The sequence below is a fragment of the Diadema antillarum genome, unplaced genomic scaffold (assembly GCF_040938485.1).
Source record: "Diadema antillarum isolate AM-2024a unplaced genomic scaffold, OU_Dant_1.0 seq00000508_RagTag, whole genome shotgun sequence".
Classification (NCBI taxonomy): domain Eukaryota; kingdom Metazoa; phylum Echinodermata; class Echinoidea; order Diadematoida; family Diadematidae; genus Diadema; species Diadema antillarum.
In genome coordinates this window covers 208022-233727 of record NW_027271463.1, presented here as the reverse complement: position 1 = coordinate 233727, position 25706 = coordinate 208022, and the positions used below count along the sequence as shown (strand labels likewise).

General features: G+C 37.8%; 1 protein-coding gene across 1 annotated transcript; it reads right to left on the bottom strand.

Annotated features, from left to right (window-relative positions):
• Positions 1–9680: 9680 nt before the first annotated feature.
• Positions 9681–25218, bottom strand: LOC139734061 (RING finger protein 24-like). Its single transcript, XM_071644876.1, has 5 exons — positions 24864–25218; positions 21775–21814; positions 14814–14843; positions 13339–13418; positions 9681–10146 (listed from the first exon to the last, which is right to left on the bottom strand). The coding sequence occupies exons 1-5, from the start codon at positions 24953–24955 to the stop codon at positions 10044–10046; spliced, it is 345 nt and encodes a 114-aa protein (XP_071500977.1). The 5' UTR covers positions 24956–25218; the 3' UTR covers positions 9681–10043.
• Positions 25219–25706: the final 488 nt, after the last annotated feature.

Below are 25706 nucleotides of genomic sequence, written 5' to 3'. Positions count from 1 at the left end.
ATGTGACTTTTAGAGAGATGTGACAGTCCAGATTATATCGCATCTGCCTGGGAGTGAGATAGGGGAAGATGTTCTGGACAAGTGTGCATCCCTCTGAGAATGTGCAGACTTTGACATGTGTCTAAAAGTTTTAATGTCACTGCAGCTACAGAAAAGGATCGCAGACTCCTTGCCAAATGAAATACAAGACCATATCACATTTTTGCAGTCTGTGGGAAAGAGAGAAATTTGTGGCCATCAAATTCCTCCTTGTTCTATGATCGTAAATATCTGCTGTGATTTTTGATGCCATGAATTTCAGTGTTATTATATATCTAAAAGTTTCAGGGTGTGTGTGTGATGGATGCGATAGGGTATATGTTCGTACTTTTTCTGTCTACAATTTGGACTAAATAAAATTCACAATGCATGTGTGATGATGTAGATGCATCCATCAGATGATGGAAGTGTTATCATATATAATTTGTAGGGCTAATAGCAAAATATGGTGCATTTTGATATTTGAATGAATTGTATAAGCCAATACTGGACTATCAAATATTGTGTCAATTAGCAATTGTTTTCATTTGCTCTGATCAAGTATTTTGAGATTTTGTTTTCATTCAATATTATTCCAAGCATTATTTTTTTCCCCAACATGCAATTGTGTTTGTGAGGCTCCAGTAAGCATGCATACTATTAATTTTTGTACTTGCTTAAAGGTAGGGAATCCCATTTGCTCGCCTTAAATGAAGAGTTGTATAATACAGTGGTATGTTGAAGAGAATATCATTTTAGAAACTCCCATAAAGTATTGAAAGTGGAAGGTAACATTTAGTACATTTTTTGACGGTTAGATTTTGAATTGAATTGTTTTCGGGGCTCACCGTAAATTCCAGTACATTACTAGGCTACCTTTGCAGACCCATGTACTGCATGTGTGTCCATCATGTATATTTTGTGAAGAAAGTTCATCAACACTTACAAACATTTCTATATATATTCTTACCACACACTCTATATGTTATTACATCAGCTCTTGTACTTTTAGATTTGTGTTTATAGATCACAAATACAGAAGAATGCAACAAAAAGGCTTAAGTGTGGCTGACACACAGAACTACTGAGCAGTTGAGTTTTGTGCATTATTCAAATTTTAGATAACTGTTGACTTCCAAATTTCCAAGCAGTGGCCTAAGCAAGTCCCCCGAGGTTCATATTTAATGTTTTGCTGCATTTTGGGAGGTCTGTAAAAGGTATCCCCTACCTTTAAGTTGTACCAACTAGTATGCTGGTTTTCACTTTGATGATTGTGAAAACTTCTGGTTTCCCCTTTAAGAATGTGTTCTGATTTACTGGCTTTGAGGTGGCCTTGTTAACACACAAAGTGTGTTCACATTTGAACAACATTGTAAAATTTCAAGTCCTTGCCTGTAATGTACAACATTACTGTACATGTAGTGTTATTGGTACAATGTATTCCATTTATATTATTTTGTTGTGTGGTATCTACGCATGGTAGAGTGCAGCTGTGTATATGGGGATGAGCTGGGATGTGATTTGTCTAAAAAACATTTACCTCGATCAAATGGATTATTACTTTAACATTACCAGTGTGTTGTGACTATCAGGGAGGTGCACATATATTATAGTTTAGTTAACAATTTGCAAATGTAGGACATAAGTTCAGTCTTGGTGTTACATGTAAATTCAGTCAGTATTTGAAGTATTGAGTTGCCAGGATTTTACATCGGACAAAATTGCAAGCACTTACACAGCATACTTGCAGTTGAGCAAAAACCTTTTCAGCATAAAAACTCTCCCATCCCAAGAAATTTTACACTCTGCTCTGCAACCTCTGATAGTTTTTGAAACACAGAGTTTGTTTTCATGAAGACAATTGTTTTCAGCCAAATAAAGAAATGACTGTCAAATGCATGTGACTGCATTTAATAGCATCAAAAACAGATCAAATGAAAAGCCAATCAAAATCATGAAGTTGGACACTTATGTGTAATTTACTCAAGCTATATATTTCATATTATGGGCATTTTTTCCCCTTGCTGTGATCAATTTGTGTGACAGGGTCTGCATACAGCTTTTCAATGGAGGACAGTATTAATGAATACGTGGACAAATCTGTGACAAATATATGACAATCTACAGAATTCTAGATATTCTCATTCTTGAGGCACATTGGATGACTTTGCACCTGCATTTCTATTTTGATGCTCATTTTGGTGTAATAGGTACAATTTTTCACTGTTGGCTAAACTATTACAATGCACAAGCCCTAGTCATACATAATCTAAACTGGTAGCTACAATTGTATGGCATACAGTGGATATTCTTTACCTACCTGTTTATGGTACTAAAAATTACTTCATCAGTATTAAAATAACACTGCAGAATGTTCCTGAAGTAACTGCACCACTAAAAGTCAATGTCGCATACCAAATCATCATTCTACTCCTAAATTTCTGTTTGTTCAAGCTACATATGTACACCCATATTATACTGTACAGGGTCTTTGATATGCTTCTATATACATGCACTATGGAACTTAAGTGCCTTCATCTCTGTTTCCAGCTGAATATCTTTTTTTTTTCCATGTTTTCTTGTACAACAAATCTGGTCTTCCTTTAATAATATTCATTTTGTGGAGATAATTTGTGGATTTTTGTATAAGTATTCATTTACCATAAATTATGCTGCTTGCTGTCAATGAAAAATATTTGTGGCAGTCTAATATCACAAATTGTCATGATCTTGAAAGCCTTTTAATTTTGTTTCCTGATACAGGTCTGTCATTTTCATTGGTATGCACTTTGACGTGATCTGTATACTGAAAAAACAAAATGTGTACCCGGTATGTACCTGTACAGCGGATAAATATTGGACGTACATACGTTTTATATGAATTATATAAGTTTGTGAAGTATCATATTATGCATTAATTTGTAACTTTCCTGCCAGTCGTGTGAATGAAATATAATATATAATGCTATGATATATTAAAAGAGTGGACATACAGAACAAGTCAAACTTACATGCCTACTTTTTATGTTTTAGCTCTTATAATCTCAGTCTCTTTGCTCACTTTACCATTTCATCATAAATGAAGACAACGTGCATAATATGTGACCCGCTACAACGAAAAGGTCCTAAAGTCGCGCACGGTCGAAGCCGTGAAAATCGAGTCTGAAGTCAGAGCATTAAAATTGGTCAAAACTTACGATTTTCTGATTTTGACATATTATTGGAGTCTGACATGTCTTCTATCATTTGTGGAAATTTTGACGCAAAATGATGAAAGGAAAGACCAAAAAATAGCGTTTTTCTGAGCCATGTTTTTTGGCGTTTCAGCGAAGCAGAAACTGGTTTGAAAATTTGGATTGATCGCCACAGATAGGCTCCGCCCCTAACACCGACCTGAGTGATCTCATTGGTCAGTTTGCTGCTTGCTGCTAACCGAAGCATGAAGCTCGCACACTGCCCAGTTGACTGGTGCGTGCAGGCGGTGCTCTATGCTCAGCCGCTTCTCACATCCTGGTCACTGATTGGTCAATGAGGAGACCGCTGACGCTGTGCTGGAATGAACTTTTCGGGGGCTGCTAGGGCTTACCTTCTATTGTCAGGAGCTGAAAACTGACTTGCGTGTCCCTTGATCACGATTGCGTCGAAAGGAAAACTTTCAGGGCGCTTTTCTCGAAACAGTGATTTCCCAGATGTCTCGACATGCTCTCTTTTAAACATCGATATCTCCGCAGCCGATTATTTTTATAATTATTGTTATATATAAATTTAAAGCAGAAAGATTAGGGAATTATGTCATGCAATTTTCAAATAATCCACCTCGCCCGACTTTAGGATCATTTTGTTGTAGCGGGTCACATTATGTGCTACTGTATCTTAAGCGTAACTTTAATTCATATTCACTTTGATTGCAAACAGGGTCAAGACACAAATGTGGAAAAAAGTGAAGAGTTTGTTTGCAAAAACCGATAAGTCCATATTTGCCAAATGGAGATATTTGCGATTAAAGGTCAAGAAAAATAAAGAGAATAATAAGAATTTTTTGATTTTGACCATAACTTCAAAAATGTTCCTTTATATGTAGTGACCAATATAATATTTAAAAGGTATTATTTTGTACTTTATGACAGAGACCGTAACTCAAAATCTTCAAAAATGGACTTATCGGCTTTTGCAAACAAACTCTTCAAGTAATGGGGCTCCAATATCTCACCCATTTTTCCCAAACTGTCCAAAATGTCAATTAAATCTGCAGTATAACCCTAACCCTAACCCTAACCCCCTAACCCTAACCCCCTAACCCTAACCCTAACCCTAACCCTAACCCCCTAACCCTAACCCTAACCCTAACCCCCTAACCCTAACCCTAACCCTAACCCTAACCCCCTAACCCTAACCCTAACCCTAACCCCCTAACCCTAACCCTAACCCTAACCCTAACCCTAACCATAACCCTAACCCCCTAACCCTAACCCCCTACCCCCAACCCTAACCCCTAACCCTAACCCTAACCCTAACCCTAACCCCCTAACCCTAACCCTAACCCTAACCCCCTAACCTTAACCCTAACCCTAACCCTAACCCTAACCCTACCCAACCCTAACCCAACCCTAACCCTAACCCTAACCCTAGCCCCGGGCAGGAGTCTTTGGGAAAATCATGTTGTAGCCATAATCAGCCTGCCATAATCACCCTGCCCTCCAGATGGGTTAAGTCTCCTTGCATCACCCTGCCATGTTTAGTTTTAGCCCATTGATGCCGCTATGTATATATGTGACCCTGCATCACAAAATAAAAAGTCGCAAGGCATGGATTTTTAGTTAAGAGCAGATTCTGAAAGAGCAGACTAAAAGCTTTAAGATGATGTATAAGTCAATTCAAATGAACTCTCCTAGCCTATCCTAATATTGGAAAGAAAGCACACACTCTGGAAAGTGTAAACTGAAAAAAAGAGGCTCTGAAATACAGTGTCTATTCAAGCACCAAGCCGTGCTAGTTGAGCGATGAATGGAACAAAAATATGATGTTAACCACCGGAGCAACAACAATGAAGGGATTATCAAATTAAGCTGAAATTGAGCATGCTTTATTAACACATTCTGGAAATAATCAATGCCAACTTTTGAAGCAGTAGCATCATTCTTTCCGAAGTTGTTGGAGTTGAAAGTGAAGAGTATGGACTGGGTTTTTTAAGAAATGAAAAGAGGACATTAAGAGAAACACCTAATCACACTTTTCTACTTAAAAATATTTGAGAAAAACTGCTAAAAACACAATTTCCTCTTTGTTTTGTGATCCCAAACTTTTTTGTATACTGTAGAAGATTTGCTCTATCAGAAAATATGAAAAACTCGAGATTGGCTGGTTTGACCCATTTCACCTTTTTCAGTCCTAACACAAAATCAGTGTGTGCAACTTTTTGTTGGTTTTGTGATGCATGGTCACATATATTTTTATTTTTATATCCTTCAGCACTAAATTCTGTATTCCAGTGTTGTGATATCTGCACATTGATGTCTTCATATTTTAATAGATATGAACACAAATTAGAAAATTGTGTGAGCATATCATCATCTCTTCTAATTTGAATACAAGTGTAGTATTTACAGCTAACACACACACACACAAAAACCCCAACTAGGTCTTAGTTAACTGTAGACCAAAACATTAAACACACACATATACACATATATGAACATGATATTTTATTGCATGAATCTGTAAATTCAATATCATATACACTTAATCATAACTGCATATACACTGCCCTTAGACATTAAAGTCATATCATAAATGACAAGGAAAATTGCATTGATTCAGATACAAAGTGGAAGCACTTGATAAACTGAACAGACAGAAAAAAAAAGAAAAGAATTGGAAGACATTAAAGGCAGCCGATCGCCATCCCTTATGGCACATAAATTCTGAACGACCGAAGTTTGTGCATGCAATTGCACAATGCCAGACTCGGTGCTATATCCATAAACATGTGGGACAATGCTGCCACTGAGACACGTGTGTTTGTATGCGTGTGTGTGTACGCATCATACACAAACATTGTCACCGCGTGCTGCGGTGATTGGAGGAGAGAGGCCAGAAGACGCGTGGCTCTTTTGGCCTCTCTTCATGCACATGCGCACTGAGAGTGTGCGTCCATTGGGAAGCTCTCGTGGCTTGCTCGGACAGCCATTTTGGGTTAGGAGATTTGTAGCATAGAGCTCTTGTAGGTTAGCGTGTTGTTCGCTGACCCATTGAGCCAGCGCTATTCTCATTCGGGGTCACTACATTTGATACAGAATGGGGGAGGCAGCGTGTTGCGTTCGTCTCCGTGCCGCACAAACCACTCGCCACGATTGAGTGCCTTTAACATATCCATACTTGAGGGGTACTAGTACTCCAATATGCTTATATGATATACACAATGTATAACAATATACATTATATTTCATAGTCATATGGGCCTTGAGCCCAGATGCATCATCAACTGAGTCACCTTACCACCGACATGTAGCATAAAATTATGCATTAAAAATGCATGACATGGGTGCATCATCTAAATTTCACATTGGGCAACAAAAATATAGCTTTACTAAGTTTTGCCAAATCTGCACTAACTCCTGGTTGCTCCAAATTTAGAGGCAACCATCAATTTTGGACTAAAACATAACTGAAATTACAGTATCCAGACAAATCACTGAACAGATTTATCTGATTGGAATGTCAACTGGATAAAACTACAACTGATTGTGGTAAAATGAACTTTTATCCAGACAAGAAATGAGCACTTCATACATTCATGTTCTTGTCTAGGACGAAACTCACAGTTTGTGTCCCTAAATCTTGATTGTCCAATGCAGACATACATCCTAACTATACCATGCATATAGAAATTATATCATGCAAGCTTTTGCTTCAGATATTCAATGTTCTTTGCTGGGCAATGGAATGAAATGCAATTTTTTAAAGAAATCACCTCACCTCACAATAATTTATTTCTTACTTACTCCAGTACAGTGTATTATTCTGTATTCAGGCAGTCACACAAACCAGTACTGAAAGCATTTATCATGCAAATATTGGCAGAAAGATGGAATACTGGCATCTTGAAGACTTAATTTGTTACATTTATTTTTCTCATCAATTGGAAATACCCTGTTTCTCTGTAAAAAGAAAGAAAGAAAGAAAACAAAACATCAACAATGCTACATACGCTATGAGTTGTATGACATAATGAGAGCATTCTAGAATAAAACATAATAAATTGCAAGTGAAAAAAACCCAGACAAGCAGAGACAAAATAAAGTGTACGCTGTGCAAATACACTTCATCTCAGTTCTATCTTTTGCTTATTTACTCCCTGCATACAAGCAGGCAACTACCTCTTACTTGTCTACTAATATAATGTCCAAACAAAAAATAAATATAGAAACTTGTTTTCACAAGAACCTAAAAACCATGAGAATTACATTGTTACATCAGGTTTCTCAACAAAGAAATATAAAGAGTAGGGACTGGCAAATTCACCTTGACATGAGGGTCTTGAAATGTCTGATCTCCTTACGACAATACCTAATTTTCCAAAGACATTTGAACATTGCCAAAGTATTGAGTACCAAAATATGTTATAATTGAATAAATATATCTAATTGAGTACCAGAATATGGAGTACGTACCAGAATAAGTTTAAGATGTACTGTTGAAGACTTGAAATTTCCTCTAGAGGACAACATTCTCCTCTATTCACTTCTTTGTGATGGGACAAAATAAATCAAACCGAGTTTATGTTGAGTTTATGAATGGCGCGGGCCAAAATGGTCCACACCAGGCTCTGGCTATCTTGGCTCTCCTGTAGGCTAGAGCCAGGTGCGAGCCTGGCTCCGACTGCAGGGTTTAAGAATGATAGCAGCACCAGGCTCCGGCCAAAAGTACCTGCATGGTCAAAGGTCACAACTCTCTGGCTGTGCCTCAGTCAGAGCACGCGTTCAGTTACTGTGGCAGTTATCCCTTAAGTGGCTGAGTTTGTAAATGGGTCATCGTAAAAGTAGCATGGCTCTTCTATAGTTACTTAATGCAATTTTTACTGCTTGGCACGGGCTATTTTACGGCGGGCCAGGAGCTGGCGAGTTACTGAAAGGGGTATGTGTCACATATGTTCTCGGAATGTTCAGAAATACGAATCAGTACTTCTGCACAAGCAGGTAGTCATATGTACTATCAAAGTTGTGTAGAAAGGTACAGTTATGTCACACTTTACTGCAGTACTTTTGCATGTAAGTTAACTTTAACTAGCAGTACTATAACTGTGCTGCTGGCACAACATCAATGACTGCAGATCAAATGAAATTGGACAAATCAAATACAGTGGAAACTCGATATAACGAGATGGTCGGGACCGAGTCATTTTCCTCGTTATAGCCGATATCTCGTTATATCAGTAGGCATAAAAGAAGGCATAAAATAAAGACATTAATTTGCACATGTGGGACTACCCATCATATTTCAATCAATACTGATAACTTGATATTGTGTGTGAGGGAATTACTCACCTTTATGGATAAGAAGATGTTTTTCGCCAAGGAAATCCAATATCAAGAATGTGTTTCTTATTAATTGTAGATGTTTGAATTTGTAAATCTATACAGTATAGCTTGCGATTGTATCAAGATCGTCTGTGGATTGGTATGTGGTTATCGTATGGGTGTGTGTTGCGTGGAAAGCTTGAATATGGTCTGCACAATGCTGTGTGTGTATGTGACACATTCTGTATGTACATTGTGACTGCGTGTGTGTGAAGACGGGGAATTCCCTGAGTAGAGGGCCAATCACAGCATCAGATTGCCTCACACCTGCTAAACGTCATGATGATGTCATGTATACATATGGCCGTCCCACCACATTTTCTGCAAGTGTGCGTGCACACACACACTTCACACGTACAACATGCAGTGCAAGCTGGAGTGCACTGAAGAAAATGATTATGTGTATACAAGACAGTTTTTGGCGCATCAAGCTTTACAATCTCGGAAGATGATAGCACAGGCGAAGTAAAGCTTTACCAAAGGCATTTTGCTTTACCTCGCTATAGCAGGTTTGATTTACTATGTTTTTCTTTGTTTGGAAGTCACAAAATTTATCTCGTTATAGCAGTTATTTCGTTATAGCCGATCTCGCTATAAGAGTAGCATTTTACATAGACTTGTGTGGAAGGAAATTTGGGACCGAGAAAATTTCCTCGTTATAACCGATATCTCGTTATAGCAGTGTTCGTTATATCGAGTTTCCCCTGTACATGTAAGTCTAAGACTGCACGGCTCTTAATTGTTCTGAGCCTTTTTTTTTTCCTTGATGGCCAATCACTTGCTGTCTTCAACACTTAGCATTATAAGGCAATACAACCAAGATCAAGACTGCAATGTTATGAGCAACGTGACACAAATAAACATGTAGTTGAGACTTGTAGCAACTTTAGAATATATATGGTATAAGTGCCCATTGTTACACTTTTTCACCTGTTTTCAACAACAGATCCATACAATTCTCAAGGAATTCAACGAATCTTTCTCATTTAACTTAAAATCAAGCTGCTATGGAAGAAAGCAGTCCTTCACAGATAGAGAAATATGTTATCATCCAGCAACATACCTTGATATGTCTATACTGTACAAACATGGGCAGCTGCAAAACCACTCAAGCTGGACTTACAGCTTTCTTTTTCTTCTCCAACATTCCCATCATGCACGTCTACATCAGGCTTCAATGAAGCATGAAATGGGTCCAAATAGAAGGTTCACAAACTGGCATGAGCACTTTCTCATGCCTGCTCTTGTTCAAATTTGTCTCTTAAGGCGCACCGTCATTCAGCAGTGGGGAAGCATTGGTGAAATGCTTGTTCCATCTCGAATACGGTAGTAGTTCATGCACATCAAACACAACTGCACAGGACACTGTTGTGCAACTTAAGGTCAACTGTATTTCCATCTGCACGCTACTGAAGGGCCACTGCAGATTCCCTTGCTTCGGTTGGCAGGCTAGGCACGGACTAACCTGGTCCTCTCTGAGACCTGCTCTGGTCTCACTCTGGTCTGGCATATAGGACAGGTCTCGTGGGCCTCCAGCCACTTGGAGACGCAGCTACGCATGCAAGAGATTGAGGACAAAATGCAGAAAAATATCACTTGAACTGGCTGGTATACACTGGGCTAGTATCTTCATGGGAAAACACTTCAACTAGCAACTACACCGTATGTCTTAGACTTCTACAATAAAATGCATTCCATCCTTTCATCCTACAAGGAAGGACACATTAAGACTGCTAATAATGTGTAGTCTTCAGCAACAACAAATTAACAAAGAAGAAACTAGAAATGTCGCTTTGGCGACTGGTATGCCTCCGCCATAATGCATGATTCTCCTAATAGGTCTATAGTACATGTGGACAATGTGTGATTACATTTTCACAAAATTGGCAAAATATTAAAATGACATGTTTGTCACAAATGTATTGAATGTTTAACTTCCTTGACCTATGTTTAATTGGAAGAATAGGAGAGCATGTATTTGGGGATTTAAGAACTTTAACTTGACTTTGACCATTTCATAAGTTTATGCACTGAGTAATTTTCAAGGTATGGAGAAAAAGCGCAATTTCTGTATTGAACAGTAAATTGTTATCATTTTCATCTGGCCTTTGATTTATAAGAGAAGCACTGTCAGGCAGAACATACATAAATTCAGCATGTACTAAGTTTCAAGATAACTTGAGCCACTTCCGAGATATGGAGAAAAAAGTAAGTTCAGCACTTTCACATGATCTTTGACCTTTTGACCTTTGACCTTCTTGGCAAAAAAAAAAAATCCCAGAGAATCTCTATTGGGTTAGACATGCATACATCAAGTTTTAAAAAAAAAATATCCTGCTGGCATTGCATAAATATAAGGAAAATAGTAAGATTTTGAAGTATTGCCCTTGACCTTTGACCCCTGACCTTTGACCCCATGAACCCTAAATTCCCTAGATAATCACTGCCAGTCAGTAGATGCATATACACTATGTTCCATGAAGATACCTTGAACAATTTCCAAGATACAGAGAAAAAAGTGAAATTTTAACATTTTACTTGACCTTTTGACCTTTGACCTTTTGACCTCATGACCCCAAACTTTCACCAGAGAATCTTAATTGGGTAGTACATGTATACACTAAGTTTCAAGAAAATATCTTCAGGCATTGCATAGATATGGGGGAAATAGTAAAATTTTAAGCATTTGACCTTGACCTTTTGACCTTTGACCTTGAGCATGTGCACCCAAAAGTTGATAGGCACAACTTCACCCCCTAATACACATACATGCCAAGTTTCATTAGGATACCTCAAAAGGTTTTGGTAGTTACCCTGTCCACAAAATTCATTACGGACGGACGGAAGGACGGACGGACGGACGGACGGACGGACAACCCGAAAACATAATGCCTCCGGCACCACTTCGTGGCGGAGGCATAAAAAAACACATAAAAACAACTTTCAGGTAATTGTGATCATCATGTACTTTGTTTTGTTATTAATGTTTGGTATGTATTTCACACACTTTTAATGATTATGGTGTAATGACAATCATGATCAAGATACTGAATCCTATGATGGCTGGCTTTGAAAAGTATGGTGATACTGGTAGTGGATAGTAGTAATGATAGCACTAGCAGTATAATAATATCCTGAAGATGATGGAGGTGGCAGCAGAGACCCTGATGGCAATGATAGTAGTGGTGGTCGTGATGGTGAAGATATCGATGATAGAGACAATACAGTAGGTGCGTTTATCAACTCTTTTTTTTGCCCGCAGAAACAGGTTTTCCAAATGGCTTTCAGGGATTTTTTTAGAGATGATAAACGCAAAGCTGTTTTGATTATGGGGTTCTGGAAGCCTTTTAGTAAACCACAAATTTGTGCTTTCTGAAAGAGGTTTCAGCCAGAAACGTGCTTGTAGAAGTGAAATAAACGCAAAGCTGTTTTAAAACAGCTTTGTACTGCACACCCTTCTCCTCAGGTCAAACAGCGCAATGCAGCTGTGCAGTGACAAGGCCAGTTTTCGTGTTGGCGATGAGTTGATAAACACAACTTATTTTGGAAGGCATTTTGGAAATGACTTTTGATAGTGGGCATGGAAAGCCGTTTCAAGCTGGGGGAAGATGATAAACGCAGCCACAGATAGTGATAACAACAACAGTGGTGCTCTGAGGATGGTGGTGGTGGTGGTGGTGGTGGTGGTGGTGGTGATAGTGATGATAATGATGATAGAGACAAAGATGACAGAGACAGTGACAGTGATAGTGATAGTGATAACAACAACAGCAGTGTTCTGAGGATGGTGGTGATGGTGGTGATGGTGGTGGTGATAGTGATGATAATGATGATAGAGACAAAGATGACAGTGACAGTGATAGTGATGACAACAACAGTGGTGTTCTGAGGATGGTGGCGATGGCTACAATAGTGACTTCCGATGATGACAATGCTGATGATAAGGACAGTATCTCGTGGCTGACAGAAGTAGCAGACGTTGTGGTGGAGATATTTTGCTGATAACGGTGGTAGCTTTTGGCAGAACGAGATGACAGGGGTGGCAGGAAAGAGAATGAGACTGCCGATGATGGCAGTCGCTGTGATACTGGTGGTGAAGATGTAGAGATGTTTGTGACAATGATAGGATAATGATAGTCATAATCATGATAACTAGAAGATAGAGCACTCGTAGAGCACAGACCTCCGCCAAGCAGCACATTTCCACCCATTATACACACATTCTGAAAATCGCCCAATTCCCCAATATAGAAGCCTTTTGTTTACATCATCAGCTTCCACCCAAGTGGTGCCTTACCCGAGCAGAGCACAGCTTTACAGTGCATATGACAACCTCAAATACATGCAGTTTGAACTCCCAAGTACACTGACCCTATTTGTCAAAAGATTTAAAAAAATCCTTCTAATATCTATACAAATACCCAGATCACTACCATAATCTAAACATCTGTTCCTTGTGTCATAATCAACTTTTTCTGCAAGTTTCATTCAAATCTGTTCACAATTTTTGGAGCTATTTTGCAAACAGACAAACAAACAAACCAACGCCGTTGAAAACACAAACCCTCCTTCCTTGGTGGAGGTAATGATGATGATTGTCATCATTCAAGTGATAATGATAGTAAAGGTGATGGCCACAGTGCTGGTGTGAAATAATAGCCTCATTTGCAATTTTGAAAAGGAGTTTGCTCCCCGGCTGCTGGAGAGAAGAGTGACAATCCTGTGGCAAGCACACTCTACTTACACCACGTGGAAGTTGTGACTGCATGGACACTGGCCGACTTTCTCCCCAGCACGGAATTCCTCTAGGCATACAGCACATACCTACAAAGACAAAAACAAAAACACAAAAAACAAATAAACAAACAACATAACGAACAAACAAACAAAAACCCTACCTCATTTTCTGGCTGGCTAATCCTAGATAACTATTTTTCAAGTTGTAATTGAGCAATGTCTGACTATTTGCAGATGTAAGATATTGATTGATCTTTCAGATATAAAACTACATTAAGTAGTGTGAGATGATCTGTAATGATTCTTAATTCTACAATCCTTAAACGTACTGTAAAAGTGGAAGTTTTTGCGGTGTTGAAATTTTTGTGCATTTCGTGCAACCAGAAACTACGGCGAAAATAAAAGCAAGCGAGTATTTTTGCTAGCCATATGTTCCTGTGTGTGATGTCTTGATTCCGCGGATTTAAAAACACCCGAAACTCTTCTTACCTGGCCAAGCGCGAAAAAATTTGTCGCGCGAAAATATCCACTTTTACAGTACATTGATGTATGAGATAAGAATTAGATCTTGAACTGCATATGACACCTTTCCATAAGGATGAAATCTATTACATGACATTGTATGCCCAAAATATGAATACAATAGTACAAGAGAATAACAAACTAAAAAAAAAAAAAAAAAAAAAAAAAACCTCTCAATTTTTCAAAACATTTGTTTTACTTGATAAATATCATATCTTTATAACCTAAACCTGACTATAATGCTATCGCTTTAATATCAAACCTGGCATGAATCAAAAGATGGAAAAAGTTCATTGACACCAGTTTGGGCACCAGTAGTTGAGGAATGATTGTGGAGCAATTTTAGAGAGATATCATATCATTATCCATGAACAAAAGTCATACTCCCAAACCTTCCAGCATCATGTAACATAAAGAAATTAAGAAAAATTGCACATTTGCAAGTACACAAGGACACACAATCAAATCTTGTGTATAGTTTTGGTTAAGACCAAACTTTAAGTTTTCTAACATTTTTTACGAGACAGTGAGTAACCTTTTATAAACTATGAAAGAGAATGTAATTCCAAGAGGAATCCAATGTTTATTTGACGAAAATTGGATTTGAAATGGCCGAGATATCAAAAAAAGAGCAATCCTAATAGAAGGTGGGACCCCCCTGTTATTACGATCGCTTTGTTTTACTTTGTTTTTGGATATCTCAGTCATTCCAGAACTGATTTTCATCAAGTAAACTTTGAATTCCTCTTAGAATGGCATGCTCTGCACTATTTCATATGTGGTTTCTTTGTATCTCGCAAAAAGTTGTAAAAGCCCAATCCTCATCTCTTCCAATACTATACCATCCCTTTAAAACCACCCTAGCCTTGAAATGATGCCAAGTATCCTTCCAGGGTTTATCTATAAAAGCTACTGCTTCTAATGTGGCACAACTCTGGGTGATTGTGTTACTGCACTTACATCATTAGCCATCCTGCTAGAATATCGCACCTGCAACGAGAACAAATGCACACACACACACAAAAAAAGGTCAGCATTGCAATGTTCAAGTTTTCAACAAAAGTTAACAGAGGGCTATGATACAATTGAGTAATATGTGAGTCCCACACTTTTCATTCTATATATGATATAGTTTTTCATAACAAAATGCAGAATTGACAAGAATGTGGATCTGTCGACAGAACAAAAAGAATTTTTGTCTTAATATCAAGGAAAGGAACAGCATGTAATTCTATTATTTTCATTTTTTCCCAGCACAGATTGCATATGAGCTGTAGCATGATGTATGAACAACTACAAAAGCACTCTGAGAGCGCAGACCTCCGCCAAACAATTCATTTACACCACTGTTCTTGTTCTTCCATAGAGATCAATGATTTCCACCCATACATATGCAAGCTAAAAGTCACCTGATATCCGAATATAAAAAGCCTTTTCTTACATCATCAACCTCCAGCTGCAAGGCGCGCCTCAACCTAGCAGAAACTAGAGCACACTTGAATAGCGCTCGTACATGTACATGAAAACCTAAAAAATGTGCAGCTTGAACTCCCAAGTTCATTGACCCTACCTGCCAAAATATCAAAAATCCTTCATAAAATCAACAAGAATTCCCGGATCACTACCAAAATTTAATAACCTGTTACTTGCGTCATTCTCAATCTTTCCTGTAAGTTTCAGCCAAATCTGTTCACTACTTTTTGCGTTATTTTGCACACGGACAAACAGACAAACAAACGCTGAAGAAAACATAACCTCCTCCCTTGGTGGAGGTAAATACCAAGGTTATTCTTTTGTAGGCAAAGTGTAAATAGCACAATCAATGGCAACCAGTGCCATGGAACCTACAACGAGAAAGAAATAAAATACAATGCAGATCTCAATTTGGAATGAAAAGAAGCAATTCTCACACAAGAATACTGAGAACTGTGACACAAGAGCCTTTGCAGGACCCCATACATAGAAACAGGAATCATCGAGTCCACTGTCCTGCACTAGAAGTTCACATACAGTCTAAATTTAGCCTCAGTTGCTGGTACAGGCCCAGGTACTCTCTCATTCTATGTCCCTTTCTCTCTCTGACACATCCCCGTCCAGCTCTGTCTGCTTGTTCTGTCAAGCGAGGTAATCAAAAATAAAAGTTGTGCCCTCCACCGTTTCCTCTGCAAATGATACCACCAGCAACAAATGACCTGGCTTTCCTCCACACTGATCCTATCACTCTTTTCATGCTCCACAAACCAACTTGCCAATTACCTTGCAGCTCAGCAAACAGGAACAAAACGTGAAGTCAAATTGAAAAAAAGAAGACAATTTTTACCAAACTCCTACACTTTGCCATTAAAGTAACAGATGATCATAAATATGTATGAACACAGCATTTTATGAAGCTTCTACTTTCTTGAAAAAAAAAGAACACTGGCATCTATAGAAAAATAACAGTTAGGCCTGAAAACTTGCAAACCTCAAATTATGTGCAGCTTTAACTTCTTCATTTGCTGGCTCTTCTTGCAAATGACAACCTTAAAAAAAAGTTCTGGATCAAGGATTTATTTATTTGTTGTTTTTTCAAAGTGATCTGGATCACTACCAAAATTTAATCATCTGTTGCTTGTGTCACTATCAACTTTTCCTGTAAGTTTCATCCAAATCTGTTCACAACTTTCGAGTTACTTTGCAAACATACAAGCAGACCAATGCTGGCAAAAACATAACTGCCTTGGCGGAGGTAATATGATAATCATTATCATCTACTGTAGCAATTCTATCATTTGGTCAAAGTGAATACCTGGTAACTTAACTATCTACAAATTAGGAGTGGTAAGCAGTACATACTAGGAGTGGTAAGCAGATTAGGCTTTCCACCAGCTCACAAATGATAATCAGATTTTCAGATTTCAGATGACCCTCATGACAAAATTTGTGATTTTTGCTCTTTCTTGATGACTGTCAGTGTAAACAGCACAGAGGCCACTGAAAGAGGCTGGGTACTACAGTTGAACATCGGAAGCTGGATATTGCATACATGTATTCTATAGATGTTCCAGTAATTATGCCAGGCAAGAGCTCATTGACATATTATATGTTGCACTGTCTAGCAATAAGGCCAAATAAACTGCCTTTTTAAATCAAGACATGTGTCCTACATGTAGGTGATGTAAAAGATATGATGTAAACACGCCTATGGTCGGTAGTATATCAGGAGTTCTCGGATCCATGCTGCTGAGTTCTTTGCTTTTTTTTTCCTCTTTTTTTTTGGGGGGGGGGGGAGGGGGTGGAATAGGCAAAGAAATTCCCAAAAATTCTTTTGATGGGCAAAGTACACTATATATATGCTGAAAAGAAAACAAACAAGTTTGAAGAAAAAAAATGTGCAATGGTCACATCAGGTTCCTCTGGTTCTTTATGCACACAGTAAAGAACTTGTGCATAAGTCAAGCATCACAAGGCATTCTGCACTGATCTCACTGCACAGAGTACTGGTACTTGGTAACTACATGTAGTGCAAATGAGTATATTGACTGCAGAGAAGTGAAATACATGAGGATGCATTAATAAACATTTATCCAATCCATATTCAATTTGACTCCAAAAAGGGGAGCAGAAATTAAAACAAACAAGATAGCAGTAGTTTTGATACAGCCACAATGGCATTTTAAAGTCTATTTAACAGTCATATTATAGACAAGGAAATGATGTCAGTATGTATATCACAATACTCCTTATGGCCCAGCATAACAAAAATATAAATTCATTCTTTTTGCCAAAAATCAAGCAACTGCCATCGAGATCCCCTTTCCCTCTACAAAACTGTCACTGCTATAAGTCAGTGACACTCTAGGGCAGTTTGATGCAAAGGATATACATGTAAATTTGTCTTTGTACACACTAGTAATGAAAAAGAGATTTGCGTGCAAAAGAATTGAAGATTTGCAATTATACGACCATGACATTATCATTTTATAATAGAATACAAATTGTATGTCTCGTTGTAAATGCCAGAAATTATGAACACCTTTGATATCACAGGCCAATGAACAATTCCCCTCTGTCCCCTTCTTGCTAACCAACAGTACATGGCTTTAGAAATAAATGAGCTTCATATCAAACCCAAAACCCCAAATGCCAAGAGGAAAATGATATAACAGTTGGTCATTGATCAAGAGATAAAGCTTGTGTTATAAGTTCAGTTCTGCAAGAATTGCATAAGAATGGAATATACATGTATAATACAGGATTGCGATGTACAATATAAAATCAACCAGTCCAAAGATATGGGGGGGGGGGGGGGGGGGGGGGAGGGGGAATGCAAACGTTTACAATGTTTACATATCTAATGCACTTTGCTGGCACTACTCTTTTATTTGCAGTCTGCTGATATCATATGACAAATATCCTGTGATACTTATGGGCATGGCTGGAAGCATCAAACATGCCATTACATGTATGTGGTGTGTGGGTGTGTGTTGCACTTGTGTGTATTTCAAGGACTGGGATGTAAACTCAATTTCATTTTGAGGGTGTTCAAGCGCTCAAAAGCGAACCAAAGTGTACCGAACTACACTGTGCCAGATTTGGAGCATTCAAGCCCTCTGTGGAGAAAGCACACCTCATGAGTTATTTTGAGCGCAGATCAATCATTTTATAGCAACAGGGTTATTCACTTGGCGTGCTTGAACTACTTACAGATGTCTCAAAACAAAGAAAATGAACTCTTAGCATTTTACATGCATGTTATGTGCATTCTTCACATGCCAACTTCTGGTACACTTTTGGAACGTTTTTGGAGCACATCAGGAAATGCAACTGTAGTCTACTTTTGGCTCGGTTTAGTTCGGTATGGTAAACTTTAGGAGAGTTCAAGCGCTCCTCTGGCGCAGGTACGGTATGGTTCGATTCGCTTTAGGAGAGAGCTCAAATGCATCCTTTGATTGTCTGTTATAAAACCTGCATCCACCAATGTGTTGACCTTACTATGCAATTATACACCGTACCTTATCTCTTTCAGTGCATACTGTAAGTGTAAAACCTGACATTTTTGCATACATTAGTACATTTCATGGATTTTGCGAGAGCCAAGATTTGCAAAATTAAAATGCATGCAAAAGTTCTTGTCTACACTATAATGCAATGGATGCCAGTGGCAATTCATACAAATTTCATGCCGCAAAAAAAAAAAACCTGCCGGATCAAATTCGTGAAAATTTCATGGTGCAAATATTTCTTGCATTACAATATTGTGCCACAGTCAAATAAGGTATTCACAAAGTCAAGCCTTCTTAATATCAGGGCAGTGGATCAAAGCGGTAATCAATAAAACTACATATATTACTCAATGAATGCCATTTTTCTTGATTAGGACCAACAGATGACTGCCTTGCAGTAATGACCATTTGATACAATTTTACAATAGGTGTGTGTCAAGTATAATTCTGCATTATGATACAGTAATAATAAAGGCATGATGTCAATGAGTGTTAAAAACCAGCACTCGCTACACTTGTATCAGGTTTTTACTAAGCTGTACCAAAATGACTATGAAAAATTAAACGTCTTAATTAAAATATACTAAGTATCATTTTTAGACCTCTGAACACAGATCAGTGCAACATTTCTTCAAATATTTTTGATCTATTAAAGCCAGACCTGGCAACATAAAAATGTATGGGATGGAGTTGTACAGAAACTTCACTGAACTGAAACCATGCATTTATGAGATGATGTATGGAAGCTTACAAGTGCCACCGATAAGATGAGCTCATTGTTATTATTTTACATATTATCATTATTGTCATTATTATTATTATTATTATTATTATTATTATTATTATTATTATTATTATTATTATTATTATTATCATTATTATTAGACAAATTATTATTGTCATCATTATCATCATTACTATTATTGTTGTTATGATTTATTTCTGTTGCTGTTTGTTTGGGATTTTTTTGTCTGAGTGGACGTGGAGGTGAGATCAAAGATCTATAGACTTCTCATGTTCTTGGGTCTGGGAAGATGCTAAAGGAGAGACATCAGATCTCATCCTCCTGGATCCTAGAAGGCAAGGTGGCGAAATCCAACATGCCACAAGTACGATGCAGATCTCATCTCCTCAACTTTTCAGGTCTGAGAAGGCGAAATGGCAAATTGTGCGATCTCGTCTCGACACCTCGGACCTCAGAAAGAGTCACTAAGAAATCTTGTCGTCTTGACTTCTCGGGTCTGAGATGGCAGAAAGATGAGATCTCAAAGCCCTTCTTGCTTTCTCAGACCCTGAGAAACTGAAAGGGCGAAATCTGGGATCTCCCTTTCTTGGAGACAAAAAGGTTGTTAAGGCAAGGAATTATCTCGTCCTCTCAGCTGCCAGACACTAAATCTGTAGCTAAAGAAAATGTTAACTCCTCCAGGGAGGGAGGCCAGTCCTTTGCAGACAAAACTCTCCAGTCTGCACTAAAACCTACCTGCAGTCTGTAATTGTTCAATGAACAGGTGTCTTGCTGAAGGCTATTAAAACTTTACCATAGTTGTTACCATCGTTGTTACCAACTCAATTGCACACATTATCAATAGCATCAGTTAATAGAGATCCAGAGAAGTTTGAAGTGCCTACTTTCAAAATTGGAACTAAATTCTTTCTGAAAGCCACTTTATCAATTATTATCAATTTCCTGGACAGAAGATTACAAAACTTCAAAAACATAGCCACCTTTGAAGAGTTGCATTGAATTTATCTTTAAACATCCAATATGTCTGTCTCTTTGTCCATCCAATATAAAGCATGAGTGACATTTTTCAACTATATAACTTTGGCATATTCTCACCATACTGCAAAACCCAGATTCCTTTCATCTTGAATTTTTTTTTTTTTTTTTTTTGGGGGGGGGGGGGGGACAATGCACGAGGGAAACAGAAAATCCCTAAAATGGCCCCTTTAATTGCGAATATACCCAGATCTTTTTAATAGCCTATTGAACTCTGACCCGAGATCCTAGTCTCTTGCCTTACTTCTTGTCACTATTGTTTGGATTGGCATTCACTTCTAAAGATTATAGCTAACGGAATAGGTCTACATCTACATGAGATTGAAAGCGTTGCACACATACATAATGTAGCCCCATCTTATGTTTATGATTTAGACCTCACTAGTCCACCACACAGTTTCTTCTCAATATCAACTTTCTTCATATTTGTATTAGCATTACACCCTAAGAGTTCTACACCAAGTTTACGTTATGTACCAGCAAACCAGTAGTTTTTAAACATCATGATTGTCTTTCCAGAGGCAATTTATATTTTTCAATAGTAGCTTCTCTTTAATAAAGGATATCATTATCTATAAATGTGTATTTCACATAAAACACCACATCATTCATCAGAGGACTCTGATTTACATCTTATATGAACCCCCCCCCCCAACATTATTCATCTATTCAATTGATACATGTAGTTTTGCACACTTTTCTTCCCTGTAAGTGCCACTGATATCAATTTGAAATTGAGAAAGCACAGATGAGTGAACATGCATGGAATGGTCTCCTGCACCAAGAGCTCGCAATAAAGTTCTGCATTAAAACAGCCAGCAGATAATATTAATAATAATAATAATAATAATAATAATAATAATAATAATAATAATAATAATAATAATAATAATAATAACAATAATAATAATAATAATAATAATTGCATTTATATGGCGCTTCATACTGATGTTTCTAAGCGCACTTTTGCTACTCATACATATAGACTAGAAAACACAATAACATTAACAAAATCAGCGTTAACAGTAACAAAAAAAGAAGAAAGAAAAGAAAAGAAAAGAAAAATACATGTGATACAATGGTACAATAATTGATAACTGTGTGCGCCTCCAGAAAAAAAAAAATTACAACTAAAGGTTAGGCAACTTGATCTCACCTCTTTGTATCCCCTTGATACTGTCCCCTCTCTCTTCAATCTGAAAGATAAATAAATCATGGTTTACAAATATTAAGCATATAGTGTATACATCATATCGTCTGTTGGGAAAGATAAGGGCGTTAAAGTGCCACTACTGACATAGGCTGTGAGAAACTTTACGCCATTATCGTACTCAGTAAGCCAGTTCACAGTTAGCTCGTGGGCACATTGGTACAAATGACCTTTCTTTTTTCTCAATTGGTTAGGCACTTCACTCGTTTTTAAAGCAGCATGACGAATAAGCATGCCCACAATTTATGGAATTCATGTTCAAACAAAGAATGAACTTACGCAGAGCAGGTGACAAGAATGGTCTGTCAATTGACACTTCAGCAGGCATTCATTAGGCATTTTCACATCAGCCCAATGTTTCGAAATAGCGCGCTATTTTCTGACTTGGGAAATTCACCCGATCACGAAATAGCCTGCTATTTGATAATGTGAATACAAATTAGCGCGCTAATTTTATCCCTCTGATCGAGAAAATTTCTTGAGTCTAACTCGGGAAATTTCCGAAAAAGCGGAATAATTTGCGAACTAGCGCGCTATTTGATAATGTGAAATCGCCTCAAGAAATTAGCGCGATGCATCCCATCATGCCTGGCATGTGTGACCCAAAAGCGCGCGCTCTACTGGTATACCCGACACTGTTGGTGCATGCTCAGCTGTCAAATTAGCTCGAAAAAATTTCGGGCTAATTCTCTTCGGGCTGATGTGAATAGTAAATGAAATAGCGTGCTAATTTGCGATCGTGAAAAATCTCTCGAGCTTGGATTTTTATCGGGCTGATGTGAAAACGCCTTGTTTTGTGTTGAATGCATATTTAATCAAACTTTTTCAACCAACATTGCTAAATACCAGGCTTGCTGTCCGGTGGATGTGCTAGTAAGCACCATTTATAAGGGTTATATGAAAAATCATTACATCAGGGGCCCATTGCAAAAAAACTCCAACCACATTTTTTTCCGGTTGAAATCACAAAATTCCGGTTGGAAGCTCCCAACCAGAGTTTTTATGCAACAGATTTTACGTTCTTAGGTAGGCAACCTTAAAAAATTCAGGTTGGGCAAATCCCAACCTGAATTTTTTAAGGTTGCTAAAAAAGTTTTATGCAACGGGACCCAGGGATGCTTATCTCAGTGAATTAAAAAACCAACATGCCTGATTGCACAAATGACCTTTTTCTGCTCATGCGCAAAGTGGAACTGTGAATTGGCTTATTGATGACATGAGGCTACAATACACACCTTTTCCCTCAACAGCTGAAGAACCGAGACTTGCATGAGAACTGGTTACATTATTGCATAGAAAATTGCTTACTCAACAAACATATATGTACAAGCAGCTAGGCCTGAAATGTTCACAAAAGCACTCATGGCCTCAATGGAATTGGTATCAATCTAGAGAACCACAATGAATTCATACTTCTGCCTTTGACACCCATGATTGGATCACTGCTCGGTTTCGCATCTATCAAAGATAACTTGAGCACACTGTACACACGAACCTTTGCAGTAGTGGTAATTAAGAAGTGAAACATACGGTGTACAGGGTATACACTGTAGTTCTGAAATATTGATTTATTATGAAAATGAATCTACATTCACATTAAAAAATGTCTCCTAGGTCTTTTGGAGAACTCCGTGTAACAGGAAGAGAGAGTATACAAAATATGAACTTCTAAACAATTCCTGAAGTAAAATATGAATTTCCTTTAAATAATTCTTTCAGAAGGCAGTTATAAATATAAATTTGGTTCCACAAGAACAACCATTATGCAAGGTTTAGAAATCCTTTTGCTTCTTATAAAAGCTTTAAAGGTTCATTTGTTCGTTTCTTTGTTTCTAAATGTTGGATTTAGTTATACCTTTTTGTCACACCTGTTAACCTTAACATTCAGTAAATAGGAATAACTGGGGGGGGGGGGGGGATAACACAAAAATAGGAATTTTCACCCATTTTCCCTATGTATTATATGCAAGTATATTAGCAGATATTGACAAATAAGAGGACAAGGTCAAATTAGTATTTTTCTTTCCTTAGATTAAAATAGGAATGCTCCTATTAAACGGGAGCAGTTGGTAGGTACACTGTACGATATGCATTGCTTTTCTTCCTAGAGACATTGCTCCAAAATATTGTACGGTTTGTGGTCAAATTCTGACGTCTGTCACATACTGCATCTGTAATGTGTGCCACATGAGGCCTGGGGGATGGACACTGAAGTGAAAGTTGCACAGCACTATCTCCAGCTTCAGACTTTGATGTTTCCCTTTGGCATATAAATTTTGCACAAGCCTCATGATACCAGCAAATAGTCACTCACTTCAGAACAAGTGACATTGACAAATTACTGCTGTTTGCCATGGCGGATCCCGAGGGGGGCGCAACCAGCACACGCCCCCCTTTATTTTTCGTTAAAAGCAAAAGAAATAAAAAGAAAAAAATGAAATGAAACCAGGAAGTGGCACCAGAAATATTAGTTGTGCCCCCCCCCCCCCCCCCCCCCTTTACAGAATTCCTGGATCCGCCCCTGGTTTGGGCTATGTACTTTGTGTGTGTGTGTGTGTGTTGTCATTATGCATGTTTAGATTTTTTCAAACCAGAGAAGTTTCAATTCTGTATTTCATCTGTAACTGTCTTAAAGTACAACTGTAAGGACTGAATCTAACCTTGTAGCATTTTCAATGGGATTTTTGTTTCTTTGTTTGTTTTGATATTCACTGCAATGGACATTTGCAGGAAATCAAATCTTAAAATGACACATATTCATTTGAAATAAATACTTAAAATGTCTTCTTTTTTGCATGATAAAGGTGCATGTCACACTTCTGATGTCAAAAGTAGGCCATTTTCACTGTGTAAAGTCAAAATGTATCATAGCAAAGGAAAATTTTTGAAGTTTTGACCAACTCCATCTTTTCCATCTGGCATCTATCCAGCGGAAACATAAAATATCTTCAAAGTGTCTATCAAAAAGTTCCATGTTCATCATACATTGCAGGCCTACAAGTTGTACATTTACATAATTATGAAGCTAAACTTACTTCATTAGGTAGCAACAGAACAGGATGTTCAGGACAAATATGAAGCCGGCGACCAACAGAAAAGGGTAGAGCTGGCTCAACGTCAGAGTCATCTTTTGTCATGTTGATGGAAAATGCCAGTAAAGTATGTCACATGGTTTATCACATGATGAAACCCCAACTTGAAATCTATCATACATGGAGTTTGGTGTCAGTTGCCATCATGGCCGGTCACATCTTTGTTACACTCTTGAGATCCTGTAATGTGAAACACAATTAAAAAATACGGAAAGTTGACACTCTGGAATCCCTTGAACTCAAACATTCTAACTAACAAACAAGCAAAGCAAAACAAAGCTAAGCAAACCACAGGGAAATGTTCAAGACCAAACAGCAAATAAGACAGAAGGATGGACTATATTCCTTCTAGGACTCATGACTATTGTAAAACAACAATATTTTTGCGGCATGAAATTTTCGAGAATGGGAGCCAACAGCCTTATTTGCAGTATGAAATTTTTGCGAGTTGCCTCTATAGTTTAATGCACAAGACCTTTATCATGCATTTTAATTTCGCGAAACTCGGCTCTCGCGAAATTCGCAAAATTAAAATGCATGCAAACATTCGTTTCACAGTATTTGAAGCACAACATTGACATCTTGAATACATTAACAGTTGGACACTTTATATAATGCCTTTCATTCATAAACACACAAAAATTTTTCATGAAAATATAATGCAAAATATGTGTCACATCCAATTTGAATGAAGCTACTGGTCCATATCATTCAGGAACATGGAAGGCGACTAAACCCTAATAGTACACCATAGTAGGAAACTGGGTCGAAGTTGCGTTGAACCAG